This window comes from Chiloscyllium punctatum, chromosome 8 (assembly GCF_047496795.1).
Source record: "Chiloscyllium punctatum isolate Juve2018m chromosome 8, sChiPun1.3, whole genome shotgun sequence".
Lineage (NCBI taxonomy): Eukaryota > Metazoa > Chordata > Chondrichthyes > Orectolobiformes > Hemiscylliidae > Chiloscyllium > Chiloscyllium punctatum.
In genome coordinates, this window is record NC_092746.1 from 7081481 (window position 1) to 7104168 (window position 22688).

At 41.6% G+C, this 22688-nt stretch overlaps 1 protein-coding gene across 2 annotated transcripts in view; it reads left to right on the forward strand.

The window, feature by feature from the left end:
- The window catches only part of LOC140480358 (antizyme inhibitor 2-like), a 76048-nt gene that overhangs the window by 12260 nt on the left and 41100 nt on the right, over window positions 1-22688 (forward strand). Inside the window, exons 2-4 of one of the 2 annotated variants that reach the window (XM_072575116.1) lie at window positions 7766-7893; window positions 13224-13397; window positions 21553-21725. In XM_072575116.1, the coding sequence (XP_072431217.1) occupies window positions 7795-7893; window positions 13224-13397; window positions 21553-21725 (446 nt within the window). In that variant the 5' untranslated portion in view covers window positions 7766-7794. Of the gene's footprint in view, window positions 1-7765; window positions 7894-13223; window positions 13398-15987; window positions 16050-21552; window positions 21726-22688 lie in introns of those variants that run through there. The other variant, XM_072575118.1, reaches the window with a different exon arrangement.

Here is a 22688-nt window from a genome sequence, read left to right on the forward strand (position 1 = left end):
CCCTGGTGGTGGGGTCTGTTTGGAGATAGCGGAAATGACGGAGGATGATACAATGTATCCGGAGGTTGGTGGGGTGGAAGGTGAGGATCAAGTGGGGTTCTGTCCTGGTGGCGATTGGAGGCGCGGGGTTCAAGGGCGGAGGTGCGGGAAGTGGAGGAGATGCGGTGGAGAGTATCGTCGAACACGTCAGAGGGGAAATTGCGGTCTTTGAAGAAGGAGGCCATTTGGGTTGTTCAGTAGTGGAATTGGTCCTCCTGGGAGCAGATGCGGTGGAGGCGAAGGAATTGGGAATATGGGATGGCGTTTTTACAGGGGGCAGGGGCGGGAGGAGGTGTAGTCTAGGTAGCTGTGGGAGTCAGTCAGTTTGTAGTAAATGTCTGTGTTGAGTCAGTCGCCTGAGATAGAAATGGACAGGTCTAGGAAGGGGAGGGAGGAGTCTGAGACGGTTCAGGTAAATTTGAAGGTGTTAGTAAAGTGGATGAACTGTTCAACCTCCTCGTTGGACCACAAGGTAGCGCCAATACAATCATCGCCAATAGAATCACGTGACGCCTGGAGGAAGAGCGCCTCATCTTCCGCCTAGGAACCCTCCAACCACATGGGATAAACCAACCCAACCGCCCCGTGGCTGAACACTTTAATTCCCCCTCCCACTCTGCCAAGGACATGCAGGTCCTTGGCCTCCTCCATCGCCAGACCCTGGCCACACAACGCCTGGAGGAAGAGTGCCTCATCTTCCGCCTAGGAACCCTCCAGCCACACGGGATGAATGTAGATTTCTCCAGCTTCCTCATTTCCCCTCCCCCCACCTTATCTCAGTCCCAACCCCCGGATTCAGCACCGCCTTCTTGACGTGCAATCTTCTTCCCGACCTCTCCGCCTCCACCCCCTCTCTGGCCTATCACCCTCACCTCCTTCCACCTATTGTATTCCCAGCGCCCCTCCCCCAAATTCCCTTCCCCCTACCTTTTATCTCGGCCCACTTGGCACACCAGCCTCATTCCTGAAGAAGGGCTTATGCCCGAAACATCGATTCTCCTGATCCTCGGATGCTGACTGGCCTGCTGTGTTTCAACTCACAAAGTGTGAGTTGAAGAGCACCACATGTTTCAACTCTGGTCTCCAGCATCTGCAGTCCTCACTTTCTCCTTGGATACATCTCACCCAGTCCCGGTGTCTTTTCAATGGGGGAAGGCGACAGCCTAGTGGTATTATCATTGGACTGTTAATCCATAGATCCAGGCAATGTTCTGGGGAACCAGTTTTGAATTCTGTCATTGCAGATGGTGGAATTTGAATTCAGTAAAAATCTGGAATTGAAAAGGTCTAATGATGGCTACAAATCCATTGTCAATTGTTGTAAAAACCCTCTGGTTCATTAATGTCCTTTCGGGAGGGAAACTGCTGTCCTCATCTGATCTGGTCTACATGTGGTTGACTCTTAACTACCCTGTGGGCAATTAGGGATGGGCAATAAATGCTAGTCTAGCCAGTGCCGCTCTTATCACATGAATGAATAAGGAACACTTTAAATACTGACAGCTAACCAATATCCCCTTCTCAATTTTAAACCCTTCTAGTGACTGAGCTTTACCCGGGCAGCATTTGCCTTGTAGGTAAAGAAAGATGCAACATATTAATTTAACACCATTCTAGACATAAATCTCTTTTCTTGAACCCCTGATCAGCCATTCTGCTCCTTTCATCAACCTTTACTATTTATGTGCTCATAGAAGACTTTGCAAATTCCATTTATCTTAACTGCCACTCATTGTTCATCATCCCTCTTTGCCTCTCTTTTTTTGCTTTGACATCTCCCTTCCAAACCTTCTGCATTTGGCTTGATTCTCCATCACATTTACTATCACGAGCAGGTATTTGCTTCTTTAATTTAGTTTCTCTCTCTATGCTGTACCTGCCCTGGGAATGTTGATTGACTGAATACCAATGAGAGTACTACAGTGGGTGTTTGCAAATGGCTGCTTGAATCCTTAGATCCTCCAAATCATGAATCCTTAGAGTTTGTGCATGGAGCCTGCAGAAGGGTTTATACTGACAGCTCAAACCAGGCAATGAATCTGATCAGTAGTGACCTGTAGGTGGTGATCATGTGCAGTGAATGCAAATCTTTCTCCTGTATCTCTCACCATCAGGGAGTCTGATGTTAGAACTGAAAACAGTAACAGGGATAAAAGACCTCATTTATTTTGATAAAAGTGCTTTATATCATGTAAATGAAGTGTAAGAAATTAAAATAACCAGATAGCTCTGACATTTGGACTTGATGCACAGAGAAGTGCTGCATCTGATACAAAATACTTGAACAGAACTGGGCTTCCACTTCATGCTAAACACTGTCCTGAGCTTGTTTGCATTGACGGGTGTTCAGTCAAGCCAGGCACGGATCCCTTTAGAATAGTGTGTGTTTTCACTCGTTGTATAGATTGGATTCCATACAGCCTTTTAGCCCAACAAGTCCACACCGACCCTCTAAAGACTAGCCCACCCAGACCCATTCCCCTCCCCTATATTTACCCCTGACTAATGTACCTAATACCATGGACAATTCACCTGACCATGGGAACAAACCAACACAGACACAGGGAGAGACTGGATTTGAACCCAAGTTCCTGGCCCTGTAAGGCAGCACTGCTAACCACTGAGACACTGTGCTGCCCTTGGTAAGGGGTGCATATGGTAGGTTGTCCCAGCTACAATTCCACACTTGCTAACATAAACTGGATATAAAGTTTTCTATTTACCATATATAGCTGTTTAAAAATAAAAATTTCATGGCCATTGTTTAGATCAAATGTCACAGAGTTGACCCTCCTGCAGGTAATGCTTTTGAGAGGTTGACTAAGAGAATTGCACAATGGTTACAGCACAGGAGGAGGCCATTCAGCCCAGCATGTCTACACTGACTATACTAAATGATCAGTTCACCTTCATTGTGTAACCTCTCACCTTTCTGATAATCCAATTTGCTCTCAAAAGCCTCGATTGAAGCTGCCTTCTCATTCTTGGACACTGCATTCCAGATCCAAACCACTCATGTCCCCTGGAAATGAATTCTCACTTGTCCTCATTGCTTCTTTTATCAATCACCTTAAAATTGTGCCCTCTTATACTTGATCCTTCCAACTGTGCAACCACTTTCTCCCTCTCTACTCCGCCAGTATCCCTTGTGATTTTGAACATCTTGATCAAAAAAGATATTTCAGTAATTCATTAATTTTAGAATGGTCTGTAGAATGGGGAAAAGAAGGTTTCCTCTGATGCATAGAAGCTAAAGATTAATAGCATCTTAACTACAACTTAAATACATCTCTTTTTTCCAATTATTTGCAAACCTAACTTAAAAACTTGTAATTAACCTATTTCTAAGAGGGTACCTCCCTACTTGACTCAAACTTTCAGAATGTGATGACGCCTAAGACTGAGGAGAGGGTTTCTTGTAAAGAATGGTTTTTGTCCTTGACCTTCAACTGAACTTTCCACTTCACCAGATACGTCTGTCTGACTCTGACTTAAATCTCAATTAGCTCCAGGTACAACTTGCTGTCTTAATGGGAAAGTGAGGGTGGATGCAGGGGGACCAGGGTCAATGACAATTCCAGAAGCAGTGGGCAGCTGTCACAAAGCCAGCTCAGGTACAGGTCACAGCCTCATGGAATCTGCCAGAGGACCAAAGCTTTTTGGCCCAGACTCCATATGTTTAAGAACACTATGATGGAACTGTGCCAGATGCTGGAGCAGGACCTGAGGGCAGCAGGAGTGGGGAGCCATCCTTTTAAGATTTCAGTGAAGGTGACTGCTGCTCTGAACTTCTGTCTGTTAGCTCCTTCCAGAGAAAGATGGGTGATCTGTGTGGGGTCTCTCTGTCATGATCCCACAAATACATCAGTACAGTGACTGATGTCATCTGGGTAAAATCAACTGATTCAACTTGTTTCCCAATGACAGGTCTGAAATGCAGCCCAGAGTAGTAGGAATGCGAAACATAAGGGCAGAGTAGGTACTTAATGATTTTGTTAAGGTACAGCAATTTATCTCATTAGGCTTCGTCATGAGAAACAGTCCACTCAGCCAAAAAAAAATGAAGGATGAGCCCAAAAAATCCCAAAAAGTTTAGAACTAAAAGAAAATAAGTAAATCAGCAGCATTGGAGAAATGAATGGAGACTAAAGTTAAAAATCCCTGAGACCAAATTACCTTCACTGTAGACTGCTGAAAGTGATGGCTACAGAGTTAATGAGTGCATCTGTGATTATCCCTCAAAATGCTATTTATTCTGCAATGGTGTCTATGGATTAGAGGGTTGGCAATGCACCAAAGGAAGTAGGGAGTAAAGGGAGAATTACAGACCTACTGGCCTGACATCTGTAGCATGGAAAATACTAGGACCTTATCTTTTTTCTCTATCCAGAAGTGCTCGTGCACACAACTGAACATTCTTTTCCCCATCACTAAATCATTCATGGTGATTATTTTCCCCTCCTTTAACCACCACCAGTAAAGTGCCCATGTTTCCTAATTGATTAATTTATGTGCAAAGACCATTAAAGACAATGCAGATCATCAAAAGTGAGGAAGAGGAATAGACAGCGAGCTAGGAATGCTTTAATCTATTCCAAAGGATGTAATTACTGTAAATTAGAAACTAATTTTCTGATTAGATTGAGTCAAAGTGGATTAATGAAGCGGAAATAATGTTTGACAATACTGATGAGTTTTCTGAGGATGTTACTAGCAGAACCAGATAGAAGGACCAATGGATATGGTGTATTTGGATTTGAGGTTTCTTACAGGAGATTAGTAAACAGAGTTTTGGTTATGTATGAGAATGGATTGAGGATTGTTCAAGCCGCAAAAATAGAGGATAGGAGCAAATAGGTCATTCTCAGTTTGGCAGGCTGTGACCACAGGTGGACTACAAGGGTAAATGCATGGGTCCAGTTTTCACAGTCTGGTTGGGGGATCTGGATGTGGGGATCAATTGCACATTATACAAAACTTTGTGGGAGTATGAGTTGTGATGAGGATGCAAAACAGCCTCGGGGAGATTTAACAGACTAAGTGAACAAAGGTAGGAATGCAATGTAGTGAGTGAGATTATCTACTTTGTAAGAAGGAATAGATTTGCAGGGTATTTCCTAAATGGTGAGAGATTGGGAAATGTTGATGTTGAAAGAGACCTCAGTTTATAAGTCACTTAAAGCTACAAATGGTATGTTAGCCTTTATTGCAAGCCGGTTTGAGTACAGGAGCAAAATAATCTTGCTTCAATTGCCTGAAACATTGGTTAGATTGCCCCTGGAGAATGCGTACAGTGCTGGTTCCCTTGAATAGGGAAAGATGTTCTTATGATAGACAGGGATGGGCAGAGATCCATCAAACTGACTCATGGGATTGTGGGTCTGTCTTGGAGGAGAGATTGGGGAATCTGGGTTTATATTTTCTGGACTTCAAAACAAAAGGTAAGACAACATCAGACAAAATTATGAAATTCTTAAAGGACTAGACAGAGTAGATACAGAAAGGATGTTTCCCCGGACCATTGGAGTTTAGAAACAGAGGACACGATCTCAGAATATAAGGTTTAGGACTGAGATGTGGAGGAACTTCAGAGGATGGAGGACGTGAGTAGGAAATGTTGACAGATAGAGTATAACGTGGGAATATGTGAACATGTTCACTTTGGTCTGTTTATAATATAACTACAGACAAGCAACAATGTAATTAGCTCAATTCCTTTTTATCTAACTTAGCAATCCAGTTAGTTTCGGGATAGGCAATAAATGTTGACCTCTCCAGTGATACTTACTTTGAGGGCAAAATGACGAAATGAACCACTCAACTCCAAGGTCCAATTCCATTGACAGACAGTTTTATCATTTTACACAAGTGGGAAGAAACCTCTGGCAGTGCAGAACCAATTCTCCCCTGGACAAAGGGAAATATATTTTTTATTCTTTTGTTTTTAGCCTGCCTTTGGTTGTTACAAACCACTCATATTTTTAATTGATTACATATAGGTCCATTCAGGTTAATCGTGTGACAATGTAATCAGTTGATGGGCAGTTCTCACACTTCCCATGGTTTTATGTTTACTAGACAGGCTTATCTTTTACTTTTGGGCTTCCACAATACATCATATTCAACCATATTCCAGGCTTTAGCTTCTGCACCAGTTATTCAGTATCCACCTGCTCAATGAAAGGGGGCTTCTCTACTCTAGTCTGAGAATCCATGAGAATGCAGTCAAATTTCTTAATGCCTGCATACTTAAAACTCCATTTTTGAAAATATATCACCTGTGGCTATGATTCAGGGGTAGGGGGGGGGGGAAATCTTAACTTTGGACCAACCTGATTTGAAGGTTTCTATCAGCATTTTTCAAGGTTATCCCGTATCAAACAGCCTTTATACAGGCAGCTGTTTTTTTTTGTTTCAACAAAATTAATTGTATACATTTCATAAGACCCTTTGAATGTTATTCTAATCTTATTACCAAGTATATACTCCCTGCAGTTTGGCTTGAAACAGCAGAATGAGCGAGTTGCTGTTTCAGCCAAAAATCTTCCCCAGGCACTTAAGTCAACTGAGAACCACTTTCAGCCATTTTATGTTAACTTCATACATGGGCATTCCTCATACCTACATTCCATAAATGTTTACAAAAAAAAACAAAGCAGAAGCATCAATAACTGGTGTTCCTTCTGATAACATTTTACCTTGAACCTTATGTTGGACTGAAACTCTCTTTAGATAATTTCAAACAAGTTTTAATAGGGCAGCACAAATTGCTTGCTATAAGACTCCATGGAATTAAGAGGATACATTAAGCCCTCTTGTAATAATTATGTTATATCTAAAATGTTGTCATGCATACAATCGTATATTCTGGTCGAGAAGAGATCATTTACAGTCATAGATGTACAACACAGAATCAGACCCTTCAATCCAACTTGTCCATGCTGATCAGATATCCTAAATTAATCTAGTCCCATTTGTCAGCATTTGGCCCACATCCCTCTAAACCCTTACAATTCAGGAACCTATCTAGATGCCTTTCAAATGTTGTACTTCTACCAGCGTCCACCACTTCCTTTGGCAGCTCATTCCATACACGCACCACCCTCTGCATGAAAAAGTTGCCCCTTACGGCTCTCTCACTTTAAACCTATGCCCTGTAGTTTTGGACTCCCCTACAGTGGAAAGTATCTTGGCTATTCATGCCTCTCATGATTTTGTAAACCTCAATAAGGTCACCCCTTAGCCTCTGACACTCCAGGGAAAATAGCCTCAGCCTATTCAGCCTCTCCTTATAGCTCAAACCTCCAACCCTGGGAATATCCTTGTAAATATTTTCTGAACCCTTTCAAGTTTCACATCTTTCCTGTAGCAGAGAGAACAGAACTGAATGCAATATTCCAAAAGTGGCCTAACCAATTTCCTGTGCAGCCACAACATGACATCCCAACTCCTAAACTCAACGCACTGACCAATAAAGGCAAGTACCGAACACCTTCTTCATCACCATGTCTACCAGTGACTCCAAGGTCAATTTGTTTGGCAACACTCACAGGACCCTACCATTCAAATGAAAATGCATTGTATTCCATATCAATCTTTAAACAGTGGGAGGGAGAAGCTTTATCTGGAATGTAAAGCTAGATGCTTAGTATAAATTTATTTCTGTTCCCTATTGTCAAACTACAAATGGTTTTGGATTTTTCAGAAGTTCTAATTTCTTTTACAGTCTGAAGTCAAACCTTTGCAAGTTGAGAAATGGAAAACATCATTAATGGATCTGAACTTGTCATTTTGGAGAAAGGTGTCACTATAATGGATATCATTGATCAGAAGATCAAAGAGCAAATGTTCAGGGTGAGTGTTGATACAATGGTAATTGCGGCAGTAATCTATTAGTTTTCATTGTTAGACGTGATCAGTAGGTTGATTAATATTTGTTCAACTGTATCAAAATATTTGGAATTCCAGTAATATAGCCTAGTAGTTTCAAGATGGCAGCAGAGTCGGCTGCTTCAGTCAGGGCTCCTCTACTTGCCAGACCCTTTCCCTTCTTTTTTCTCCTCTTTGTAGCTTTTCTTTCCTCCCAATATCTTTAATTGAATCATATTCTGCAATGTTTGAAATTACAGAGATTTGCAGCATGTTGATGAAAAGATAAATATTGAGAAAGTAAAGGATCTTCTACGCATAGTATTAATACTTTTATCAAAGTAATTTGTTTCATTAGTTCAATGTAAGCAAACAGTTGCTTAAAACTCCTTTACTTTTCTGAACAGAGGTCCAATAATCCTGTCAATGTAATGTGTGTTATGTCTTATGGTAGAAGGTTAAAATAATCACACTTTTAGACACAAATATTGAAGCTGTTATCAAGTGTATTTCTTCAGAACTCTTCATGTGTTTGGAACAATGCAAATTTGGTGTGCTGTCTGCTGCTTGCTTGTCTTAATGTGGCATTCTGGAGATATATCTTTACATCGATATAACAGTACAGTTCCTGACTCCTTTTATAACATCTCGCTTTGTATTAAAAAAGTAATACCTACATATATAACAATAAATATTCATCAGTTAGCTATTCATTAACTCACTCAGCTTTATGTATAAACTGAAGAAGCAGGAACTAGAGTGGTAACTTTCTTGCCTCTCAGCCAGAAGTCTTCAGATTCAAGTCTGACTCCAGGACTTGTTGGTTGGGACAGAGTCCAAATTGAGTGCAGGCAAACCAATGTGTATCAGTTCGAGTCCACATATAAATGGGGAAGGTGGCAGCAAGAAGGGCATACAGCTTAAAAACAAACCTCGAAATCCAAAAATGATGGTTGACATGGAAGTGACAATCCATGAATTGCAGTGGCCCAAGAGGCATTTAAAGAAGATGAGTTGAGTGGCTAAATTAATAAAACATCACAAACTAATGAATATAATCAAACTATGCACCTAACAAGATGACATTTATTGAGAATAATCAGTATCACTAATTCTGAGCCATAAAAGTGCCCTGGCAAGAATATCCTGGAAGAAAACAGAGTTAACTTTTTCAGTAAGGTGACTCTTCATCAGAAGCTTTCTTCACATAGATGCTGACAGACCTGCTGAGTTTCTCCAGCACTTTCTGTTTTTGTTTTAAATAGATTCATTAAGTCAGCTCTTATGAAGAGAGAATCAGTGAGCTCTGAAAAAGGTGGTATCTACCAAGTGCTACAGAGGCTCCCAGCAGCTTCCGAAAAAAAGGCTGTGTTACCTTGAGGGTAACCAGGTAGGGACTGCACTTCGACCAGCATTTGGCAGAGACATGGATCATCCTGAGGCATCATCAGCTCTGGCAGTCACTCATCTGGAGGTAGCTACATTGAAGTCTGAGGATCCTATTTCACATGAAGCTCTTCTTTGACTTGGTAACTCTTGTTCTCCTGAGCTCTCTACAGACTGTACAGTGGTGCAAACTGGTCTATTGTTTCCTGGTTTGTTTTTTCCTTCTTCTCTGAATGGAGATGTTATACTTGTGGCTTTACAGTCCACAGGGATCTTTCCAGACTGTAGGGATTTCTGGGAAATTATAACTAAAGCATCCACTATCTCTCTAGCCACATTAAGACCCTAAGAAGCAAGCCATCAAAACCAGGGAAATGTCAGCCTTTGGTCTCTGAACTTTTCTCACATTTTTTCTCAGGTGAAAATTATTATTTTCAGTTTCACCCTCCCTTTTGCTCTCACATTATCTTCTATTTTTGAAACACTTTCAGTGTCTTCCACTGTAAAATTCGACAAAATATTTTTCTTAGTTTGCTGCCCTTTCTTTGTTTCACATTATTAATTCCCCAGTCTTAAGTGACTAGCATTTATTTCAACTATACTCTTTCTATCTATATTCTAATTAAATTGTCATTGAACCTCTCCTTTGCTGTAACACGTATGACACTGATGACAGACCTACAGCAGTCAACATTACATTTGGTCCAAGGCAGCTATTCAATCTCTGCAGGTCCCCCCAAGGTCACAGAGGCACAGAAGACAGATTACTGTCTCTTAGCTTTTCACAACAGTGAAGGCATCCAGACTACGTCAAAGAGATTCACAAAGGCTCTCAAAAACATCAGATTCCGTATCAATTTCCCCAAGACTGAAGTAACATTTCAAACTGCACCAAACAGAGATTATGAAGGACCAGAAATAACCATTAACAACACTGATCTCAGGTCACAGAAATAGTCTAGGGATGCCACTATTAAGGGAGATATCAGAACATGCATCTAGAAACCAAATGGTGCCCTTAACCAACTGAATGACCATGTCCAGCAGCAGCCCTCAGCCAGAAGTGCCAGGTGGATGATTTTTCTCAGTGGTCTTCAGCATCATAAATACCAGGCTTCAGGCAAATTGATTCACTTCATATTTTCAAGAAATGGTTGGGGTAATGGATGCTACAAAAGAAATGGTCCTGGATCAAGTTCCAGCAATAGTACTGAAAACATGTGCTCCAGAACTTGCCATTCCCCTGATCAAGTTGTCTAGTATTGCTACAATACTGGCATCAGCCCAACAATGTTCAAAGTGGCCAGGTATGTCCTGTACAGAAAAAGCAGGTCAAATCCAACCTAGCCAGTTATGCCCCATCAGTCTGTTCTCAATCATCAGTAAAGTGATGGAAAGTGTCATCAATAATGCTATCAAGCAGCATGTGCTCACCAATAACCTGCTCAGTGAATGCCCAGTTTGGGTTCTGCCATGGCCACTCAGCTCCTGATTTCCAGCCCTGGTTCAAACTTGGGCAGAAGAGCTGATTTCTGCAGGTGAGGTGAGAGTAACAGTCATTGAAATCAAGGCTGCATTTCACTCACTTGTGATATATCAAGGAGTTCCAGAAAAACTGGAATCAATTTATATCAGGGGGTAAACTCTCTGCTGGCACATTGAGAGTTGGTTGTGGTTGTTGAAAGTCAGTCATCTCAGCTCTAGGACATTTCTACCAGCATTCCTCAGCATAGTGTCTTAAGCCCAACCATCTTCAGCTGCATCATTAGGGATTTTTCCTCCATCATAAGGAGATTCACCAATGAATGCTTGCTGTTCAGCATCAGTTGTGACTCCTCATGTGCTGAAGCAGTCCATTTTCAAATGTAACAAGATATGAATAATAACCAGGTTTGCACTGAAATATAGTAAGTAACATTCGCGCCACGCAAATGCCAGGCAATGGCTACCTCATAAGAGACAATCTAACCACTTTCAATGGTGTTACCACCACTGAATACCCCATAATCAACGTACCATTGACCAGAAACTAACGACTCATTGCATACACACAGTGGCCACAAGAGCAGGTCAGAAGCAGAAGACTGTAGCAGGTAATTCACATCTTGACTCCTGAAAGCCTGACAACCAGTTGCAAGACACAAGTGTGATGGAACAATCCCCACTTTCTGACAATATTGAAGAAGGTTGATACCATCCAGGACAAAGCAGCATGCTTGATTGGTACCACATCCACAAGTACTCTCTTTCTCCAGCATCAACAATCAGTAGCATTTCTATGTACTATGTACAAGATGCACGACAGAATTCACCAAAGATCCTTAGATAGCAAATCCACGACCAATTCCATCCAGTAGGACAAGGGAGCAGATGCATAGAAACATCACTACTTGCAAGCTTGCATCTAAGCCATTCACCATCCTGACTTGGAAAAATATTGCTGTTCCTTCACTGTCATTGTATCAAAACAGTGAAATTCTCTCCTTAAAGGCTTAATGGGTCACCCTACAGCTCATGGACTGCAGTGGTTCAAGAAGACAGCTCACATCCACCTTCTCAAGGGCAACTCGAAATGGAAAATAAATGCTGGCCAGCCAGTGACCACATTCCCACAAGTGAATAAAAAGAAAAGGCATTCAATCTTAGAGTAATTTATGGCAAAGAAGGAGAGGCCATTCATCCTATTCAATCCATGGCAGTTGTACATGGAGCAATCCAGTCAGTCCCACTGTGCTTCTCAATCCCCATTGCCCTGCACGTTGATTTCTTTCAAGTGCCCATCAGACTTCCTCTTCAAATGATTGATTTCTTATTTTTTTGGCAGCCACCAGCTTTGTGGGCAGTAGGTTCAAGATTATTACTGCCCCTGTATAAAATTTTCTTTTACACATTTTGCCTGCATCTCTTGCCCAAGCCACAGCGAAGAGCTTTCCCTTTGATTCCTATTTACGTCAGTTTTGTGAATGTGTCATCAAGGCATCTTAGCAAAAGTGAAATCAATGGAAATTAGGTGGAAGATAGTTGTGGTTGTTGGAGGTCAGTCATCTCAGCTCCAGAACAAATCTGCAGAAATTCCTCAGGGTAATGCCCTCAGCCCAACTATCTTCAGCCATTTCATCAATGTCCTTCTCATCATCATAAGGTCAGGAATGGGCATGTTTACTTGATGATTACACAATGTTCAACACCATCCATGATTTGATTAGCAGTCCATATCCATATCCAACAAGGCCTGGATGTTCTGTGAAATTTAGTGAGGGATTCCGCAAAGAAAATGTCATTATCAACATTCTGGGGGTTACATTCACCAGAAACTGAACTTAACAGTTACATATATTCTATGTTGACTACAACAGTTAAGAGGATGAGAATTCTGTAGAATACTCTTCACTCGCCTGTGTTAGTGCAGTTCCAACAATACTGAAGAAACTACACAAAAGGACAAACAGGATGAGTAAAACAGAGGAGTCTATTCTGACTGTAATTGCCATCTTGAAAGATTGTACTCTCAGTATTTCTACTGTGCAGACTTTATCACAGGCTGTGTCTCATTTAATATTCCAAATGTCAAGTTTATAAACCTGCTGTAATCCACAGGTTAATTCAAGGCACCCTATTTTAGAATATTAACAAGTTAGTAATGGTAAAGTATAGTCCAGAACAGCTCACAGATTTATCTTAGCACCATTCCGACTTTTGGTTGAGTTCCTTGATGAGCAGCAAATTTACAAGCTAAGTCCTGGAATGAACATCTGGAATGATTTTAATAAAACCATTGAAATGCTGAATTGAATAATTATGTTCTCATTACTTAATCAATACTTTGCATTGAAATTATGATGTCCAGTGAAGAACAATTATTGTACAACACAGGACACTGTAGAAGTATGTGTATCATATTGAGTTGAGTGCAGTTTCTGTTATTACAGGAGAACACAGATGCTTTCTCTGTTGCTGATCTGGGTGATCTTGTACATCAGCATCTCCAATGGCAGAGGGCTCTGCCCCGAGTGAAACCTTTCTATGCTGTGAAATGTAACAACAGCAAACCAGTGGCTCAGATTCTTGCTCAAATGGGACTCGGCTTTGACTGTGCCAGTAAGGTAGGACTGGCTGAAAAGCTTAGAAAATTCCAGAAATGTATGTCTGATAACTACATTATTTTGACGTAGTATAATACTTCCCATACTATATAAGTGACATTGAAAAAATTATGTCTGTATTTAATTAAGATGATTTTGTCACTTTCACACCTCCACTTGTCAAACCCAGTTTCATCTCAAGAAGTGATTTCCTTTATGCTCGTCTGTGAGAGGTTAATTTTCACAAATTCAATCATATATTCAGAGTTTGAACAGTTCATGTCTTTTACACTGGCTAGCTGTGTCCCGTAAACAGGACTTAAGGTAACTCTCCTCATTTTCAACTCCCTCTTTTGACCTTGCTGTACCTTATCTGAATGACCTCTAACTGTACAACCCCACAAGCACAGACTACGGTTGATTATAACTCACAGCCTGGTTCCTTCCTGTCTCTGTTCTAATACTGTGGGATATCCCTTACTTCTGGATTTCTTCCCTAATTTGTGAGCCTCACTACACCCCACCCCCCCTACTTTTAACCATCTTCCCTTTTGAAATAATGTTCAATGGCCTCAATTCTTCTTTCGCTTCTCTCTGATGGGACACCATTTTTTTCCAAGTTTGGTTGACCAAAAAGTATACTATGATTCTGCAAGGCCGACACAGTGCCATTTGGCTTATGTGCAAAAGTAGAGGCAGACATCAGAAGGCTGGAAAGCGAAGGAATCATCAAACCAGTAAGTTTGCAGAATGGACAGGACTGTCTTACCGATTGTGAGGTCTGATGGGTTGGTTCGCTTTTGTGGGGATTTCAAACAAACGGTAAACTACTTTTCGCAGTTGGATAAATACCCAATCCCTCACCTGGATAATTTGTATACAAACCTAGCTGGGGGCCTGTTGTTCACAAAGCCAGACATGAGCCTTGTGTACCTGTAATTGCAGTTCGATGATGATTCCCAAGAGTTTGCCAGAATGGATTTTACCAATGTGCAAGAGATTGCCTCTTGGGGTATCATCAACCTGTGCCATTTTTCAGGGGATGATGGTGAATATTTTACAATGTCAGCCCCAGGTGGCTATTTTGCTGGATGATGTGCTAATGACTGGGAAGACCAATAAAGACCACTTGGGGAAGTTGGTGCTTAAATGTTTCTCCCAAGCGGGCATATGCCTTAGAAGGGAAACGTTGTGTGTTTCGGACACTGAAATGACCTACTTGGGTTACACAGTCGACCACATTGGGCTATACTCGTTGGAAGATAAAATGAAGCTGATCAAACGTTCCCAGCTCCCACGTCTATATTAGAGCTTAGGTCTTTCCTTGGGGTGGTGAATTATTACAGAAACTTCACACGTAATCTGGCTTCCATCATGGCACCCTGAAATCTGCTATTGTAAAAACGTCACTCTTACAAATGGTCTCATAGCCAAGGTGGAGTCTTTACAGAAGTGAAGAAACAACTACTGTCATCAAAGGTTTTGGCACACATGATCCCAAGCAAGATGTGGTGCTGTCATGTGATGCCTGCCCATATGATATTGGGGTAGTGTTTGCTCACTGGTGGACCAGTGGACAGGAATGCCTGATAGCATATGCTCCCCAGAGGTTGGCTAATGCTGAATGAAAATATGCCCAGATAGAGAAGGAAAGGTTGGCAGTCATCTTTGATGTGAGAAAGTTCCTGCGATGCCTTTTAAGGATGTAAATTTGTAATAGTTACAGACCACAAACCCCTGCTTGGGCTATTTAAAAGGACAGGGCCATGCTGCCCATAGCTTCAGGTCAAATTCAGTGGGAAGCTCCTATTCTGAGTGTTTACAATTACAAATTGGAACACCGTCCAGGTGGCCAGATGCCCAAGTAGCAAATGCCTTGAGCTGCTTTCCACTAGCAGATACACCACTGCTGGTGACACCACTGGAAGAGTCCAGTCTGATCTTAAACTTTCTGGACTCCTTTCCGGTCACTGCTGACAATATCAGATTGTGGACACAAAAGGTCCCATCCTGGCCAAACTAAACTCGCTGGTGTTGATGGGGGAAACAGAAGTTGCCATCGCAACTAGAACTGAAACCTTTCTGGATGTGGCGAGATGAGATCACCATAGAGGACTGCATATAATTAGGAGCAAGAATAATTGTCCCAAACAAATAACACCACCAGGTAGTGGCTTAACTCCATCTGGGTCATTGAGGTGTTTCCAAAATGAAGATGTTCTTGAGACGTTATGCCTAGTGGTCACGATTGGATGCGGACACAGCTGCAAGGATGGGGTAGGGCAGTGTCAGAGTGCAACATGGTCAAAAATCACTGCCAGCAGCTCCCTCATGTTTGTTGTAATGGCCGGGTAAACCTTGGATTCTGTTACATATCAACTTTGATATCAATCCCTCAGCATTGATTCACTGATGGATACACCTTTACGCACAGAGGGACTGTTTGGGATGTTGTGTGAGGAAGATCAAAGGTCTCATCATGGCACGAAGCCTTGCCTTCACATTGTACCTTCCCTACTTCCAGTTGATGCAGTAGTATACTCGCAGCACAGATCTCCATTTAGAAGAGAGCTTCCTCTGACCCTTAAATAATTCCATTCTCAGAGCTCCAGGATGGCACTTCCAGAGGATCGGGCAGTTTCTCTGCAGAGGGCAGAGAACAAGAGAAAAAAGGTATCGTGGCCAGTGGTTTGAAGTGATGTGCAATGAATGAGACTGACAGCATTGTTACCGTGAGAATGGCAAAGGAATGAAGAATGATACTTACTCATTTGGCAGGATATGGCTGTCTCAATGACAGGGGAATGGTCCCAATCATCTCCTGCAAGGACAAGGATTCTCTCCTCATAAAGGGTGAGGATCTGGATGTGTTCACCCACATGGGTTTATGCTGTTCAGCTGTGGGCTGTATTCTCTATCAATAGAAAGAGGAGGAATGAGTGAGATGGTTGACTGTCCTGATGCATGTGGGCCAATGGTGATGAGGTGATGACCTAGTGGTATTGTTGCTGGGCCGATAATCTAGAGATCCAGCCATTGTTCCAGGGACCCAGGTTCAAATCTCACCCCAGCAGATGGTGGAATTAGAATTCAATGAAAATCTGGAATTAAGAGTCTAATGATGACCATGAATCCTTGCCAATTGTTGGGAAAAACCCATCTGGCACACTAATGTATTTCAGGGAAGGAAGTTGCCAACCGTACCTGGTCTGGCCTACGTGTGACTCCAGACCCACAGCAATGTGATTGACTCTTAACTGCCCTCTGGGCAATTAGGCCTAGGCGATGAATGCTGTCTAGCCAGTGATGCCCTCATCCCATGAATAAATAAAGGAAAAACAAGGTTTCCCATAGCAATGAGGAGGCAGCACTGAAGGCATACAAGGTTGATGATGTGGGAGGTTCAGGGGTGAGAACAAATGAGAGAAGATGTTTAATGCAATTCTGAGGTGGCAACCATGGAATAAGCTGGCAGGGGCAGGCAGTACAGCCTCCTCTGCCAGTTCTCTGGAAAGACGACACCTCTCCTCCAGACCACCAAGACCTCCAGATTACTTTTATAGAGACACAGTCATACAGCATGGGAAAAGAACCTTCTGTCCAAGTAGTCTATGCTGACCATTTTCCTCTACTAAATTCGTTCCACCTAACAGCTTTTGGCCCATATCCCTCCAAACCTTTCCTATTCATGTTCTTGTCCAGATGTCTTTTAAACATTGTAACTATACCTGCATCTGACAATTCATTCCACACACAAACCACTCTGTGTAAAACAAGTTGCCCTTATGTCCTTTTCAAATCATTCTCTGTTCACCTTAAAAATACACCCCCTAATTTTGAACTCCCCCACAGAGAGAAATGATCTTTGCTATTCACCTTATCTATGTCACTCATGATTTTATATACCTCTGAACAGTCACCCCTCAACTTTCTACACTCCAGTGAAAGATGTCCCAACCTATCCAGCCTATTTTCCTAACTCAAACCCTCCATTCCTGGCATTATCTTGGTAAATCTTTTCTGAACCCCCTCCAGTTGAATAATATCCTTTCCTTTTCTGCCATGTTCCAACTCTGTCTTTGAATGAATTGGGCAGTTTTGGACTGCCCATGCTCATCCAGGTGCACAGTGGCTTTTTAGAGATGGAACAGATGTAAGAGGTGCCAGTTTTTTGGCAGAAAAGCACAGACAGGTAAGTTGTGAGAATGTGAGTTGTAAGATGAACAGAAATCGGGTATAAGAAACATTATAAGGCAATTAACATGGTTAGTTTAATAAAAAAAACACTAGCAGAGCCTCATGGTAAAAAATCCCCCAAAAATTCAGCACAACTCAGCAAAAAAGTCATAAGATTCAACACAAAACATAAAATAGAGGACTTCATAATCATGAATTTTCTTTTATTCATTCATGAGATGTGGCCATCAATGGCTGGATCAGTGCTTATTGTCCTTCTCTAACTACTCAGGTGAAAGTGGTGGTGAGCTGCCATTTTGAACTGCTGCAGTTCTAGCGGTATAGGTGCATACAATGCTATGAATAAAATTCCAGGGTGCTAACCCAGCAGTATTGAGGAATAACAAGATAGTTTCACATTTGGGTGATGCATACCTTGAAAGCCAACTTGCAGGTGCTGGTACGTCCTTCCAAGGATAGGGGTTAGGAGGTTTAGAAGATGCTGCCAGAAGTTGTATTACTGCAGTACATCTTATAGATGATACAGCTGTCACTCTGTGTTAGTGGTGAAGAGACTGAATGTAATGGAATGGGGGCCAGACAAGTGGGCTGCTTTATCTGGGATGGAGATGAGCTTCTTGAGATGATGGAGGAACTTTCCAGATAAGTGGAAGGTATTCCATCACACACCTGACTCCAGAGTTGTAGATGGTGGACAGTCACTGTGGAAACAGGAGGTGAGTTGTTCGCCACAGAATTCCTAGCCACAGTATGAATTACAATTCCTGGTTCTTTGTAGCCACAGTATGAACATAACTGGTACATATAAAGTTAGATATCACATGATACCAAGTTATACCTCTCCAGGTTTATTTGAAATCACAAACTTTTGGAGTACTGCTCCTTTATCAGGTGAATTTCACCCAATGAAGGAGCAATGCTCCAAATGGCTGTAATTTCAACTAAACCTATTGGATTATAACCTGTGATATGAAATTTCTGACTTTGTCCATCTCAGTCCAACATCGGCACCTTCACATCAGGCCCATATAAATATAAGTAAGCTTCTGGTCAATAGGAACCCCTCTAGGATGTTGATAATGGATGATTCAGTATTTGTAAAGTCATTGAATGTCAAGGGGTGATAATTTAAACTCCTTATTTGAGATGTTTATTACCTGTCATGAATATCACTCACTATTTTATCATTGTAAGCCTGGATGTTGTCTAGGTCTTGTTGGCTATAGCTAAGGGGTCCTTCAGTATGTGAGGAGACTGAACTTTGGCCCTCACCCTCTGCCATCATGCTCTGTGCACCATGTCCAGGTTATGTATATGTAGTGGATTGGCAATATGCTGGGGGTAAGAGTGTGCTGATAATCATGCTCCACTATTCCATGATCTACCACAAATATATACGTGACCAATTGAATAACTAAGATGTTGTTTGCTAACGAGGATAAAGTGACTCACATCAGGCTTCATCAATAAAGAAGAAAATAAATCTTATTCTTTAACAAGCAGAAAAATGAATTGTTAATTATTAATATGCAGACTTATATCCCCTTTAAATTCATCATGCACTAATTCACTTGCAAATAGCACAGACAGCATAGACATTTCTGTCGAAATTTGGGTAGAAAGTATAACCAAATAGAAACAAATTCTGTGAATGAAGAGGTGATGTGATGAGGTGACTGTCCCACAGTTCATTTGTTTTTTGCTGTGATATCATGTTGATGATTGCAAATGCTCCAAACTTTGGTAGTCAGTCAGTCAAATCTAGGATTTTGCTGGAGCCGGAAGTTCTTTTGTCAGCGTTGTCGGGTGTTATGAGTCAGTGCAGATCAAAAATGTATAAGTAATGAAAAATGACAGTTCAATCAGAGGCAATTTTTTTAAGTTCTTGCCTGAGCTGAGTATGTATTGTATACTGAGTACCTGTACATATTGGATAAGGACAACAGCCAGTGTGCTTAGCAGGGAGAAGAAACTGCATATTCTATGCAAACTACAGAAGCAATTTGTGGAAGGGGGGATGTCCTCTGGTTGGAGACAGTTCCTGTGGACTAAAGATCTAAAAATCCTTCAGAAAAGTGATTGTGACAATATGAGGTGTTACAACTCAATTTATTTGGGGAGGAGTGAATCAATCGGAACTTGGGATGTTTTTGTACTGGTTCTTGTAAAGATTCTTGTTATGCCAAGACCAGGATGTAAATAATGGTGTGACATGGGATTTTCTGTCCTGCCAGAAGTTAATTAATGAGTTTCTTTTTTGTGGTATAATGTATTCGTTGCACCTCCTCAACGTGAGTGGCAGCAGTGTCTACTGGTTGGTTGGCAAACAACAAAGGCACTATGGAGTGGCTGATATTCTGTAAGGAGTGGAAAAAGGATTTATGAGCACATCCCTACCATTCAGACCAGCTGTCCTGAGGTATCCTTCTATCCATGCTGGAGTTCTCAATGCAGGGGTTTCAAAGAGTACTCCCAAACTTGCCCAGGAATGAACATGGTCACCCCAGAAATGACCCTGTGATCTTTGGTGTAACACAGTCTGCCAGGTTATGGGAAATCCCCTGCCTTCGAGGAGGTAATGTTTGAAGGAGTGACCTCCACTGCAGCAAATCCAACAAATCACCAGTTCATCTCAGGTCATCAAGAGATAGACTATAATTTATATTGATGGTTGAAACTGCGTGGATATGTAATACGATGATTCTTGGTTGGGTTTTATGATTAAAACAGTTAGTGAAGAGTCAGAATTTTACTTTGTTTTCTATCGAGAAGGTGTAAGTTCTGAGATTCTTTAATCAAATAGAATTTTTGCTGTTACTTTTAATTAGCCTGACTTGCAGGCCAAAGTCTAAATCACACAATCTGACAGTCTACAAGAAAAGCTAGGTGAGTTAGCAGTATCCAAACTCACAACCTGTTTCATCGATACAGGCAAGGACAACAAGTTTATGAACACCACTGTGTCCAAGTTCCCTCCAAGCCACACACCATCCTGACTTAAAAGTACATTGCTGTTCTATCTCTGTGGGTGGGTCAAAATCCTGCAGTGTTCTTCCTACTAGTATGAATAGTGTGTGCCAACACTGCGTAGAATGCAGCAGTTTAAGAAGGCAGCTCATCACCACCTTCTTCACTGCAATTAGAGATGTCAATAAGTGCTAGCCTGGCCACCACCATTCACATCTCATGAATGAATTAAAAACAAAAGTTCACATCTATTGTTGAAATTATTAAAGAAATTTATTGAAATAACTCTGCAGAGGCTGGTATCCTGTCACCAGGTCACCCCTTGTTAACATGTGGAGAGTCCTTGACACTGATCCAACTTCCTGAGAGACAGTTTTCAGAGTGAACAGAACCTTTAACACTCCTGATTTTATCGATCAGACAGGGCTCCTGGATTAACCAGATTAACAGCCCAAATCGAGGGAACTCATTCTATGAAACCCACCTGACTCACCTCATTACAATCACTACAGTTATCATAGTGGCAAAGGTTGTTGTTTAACCGTGGATAAACTTACCAATCAAATAAAGATTACAGTGCATGATTGGCTTTCTAAGTTTGAATTTTTTTTTTAAAGATGCTGCCTGGTTATTTTTAATTTGCTGCCTTTTTCCTTACAAAGAGTCCTGCGCAAAGCCTGACCTTTTTTCCAGGAAACTTTCAACCATTCCCTAAAGTCATGGGTCTAAGTGTGTGGTGGATATATAATGCAGAAGAATAATCGATTACATACCATCTCCAATACTTGCTTCACATCATATCCCTTTCATTACATTTCATCAAAAGGAATTACCACAGTAAAGCAGACCCTCAGGTGTTGTATGGTGCATGACTCCGAGGCCCCATGTGGTCCCTCATTTAGATCACCGTATTGTGAGTGCTGAGTCTACAGTTTCCGTAGCAAATACACATTCAAAACTTGGAACAACACTGCTTACTATGTAAACTAATTTGCTTTTCTTTCCCAACCAGAATGAAATTGCGACAATACTAGATATTGGTGTACCGGCAGAGAGGATCATTTATGCAAATCCCTGCAAGGAGGTCTCTCATATTAAATATGCTGTCAGCCGTGGAGTGCAGACGATGACATTCGATAACAAAGACGAACTGCTCAAAGTTGCAATGATCCATCCAGCTGCCAAGTAAGTAGGCAGCATCTCTCTGTCTGCCTGAATCGCATGTTAAACTCAGCAATTTCAGTTTAGTTCTCTGATATATGCCTGTTCTTGCATAGCTTCTCTGGTCCTTGTGCAGAACATGTTAAGTACATTGTAATCATTCTTATTTCCATATCACTGCAACACCTTGAGCCAGTAAACAGTAACTATTAGTGGAGTTTTCCTCTCTGTTATGGCCTGATCAGTGGGACGAAAGGTGAGAAAACATTTTCATGCATCTGCACCTCATTAAAATCCCACCTTGTTCAGACCCCACTTCCAATCCTCCTCTCCTCCACTAAGGAATCATCAGTGCAAATTCTCAATAGATAATTCGGGACGGGTACCTAGTGACTCCAGCTTGTAGAATGCTTGCCTTGGCTATCATGAACTACTACTGAACTACATTGCTGCATGCTTTATGGCCACCATCTTCCTTGAATCTACATCCATGCAAGTTGCATTCGCAAACCATCAATCTCACCACCTCATTATGCCTGCTGTGGGACCAATTCACAGACCACTTAAGCCCTTAAACAGTTTGGAGTTCAATGACACCAATGACTTGAATGTCTGACAGGTCACTTTGTACACAGGGACAGTCATTCATCTTTCATTCTGAAATGGTCATTTGTGATTTTTGAGAAGATTTGTCGTTCAGGTTGAGGTTCAAGTTGTAAGTTTGCTTGCTGAGGTGGCAGGTTTGTTTTCAGATGTTTCGTCACCATGCTAGGTAACATCATCAGTGAGACTCCAGTGAAGCACTGGTGATATGTCCCACTTTCTATTTATATGTCTTGGTCTGTAAAGATGAGTGAAATTATTTCCGGTTCTTTTTCTCAGAGGTTGGTAAATAGGGTCTAAATCAATGTGTTCATTTATGGAGTTCCGGTTTGAATGCCAGGCCTCTAGGAATTCATGTCATGTCTATGTTTAGCCTGTCCTAGT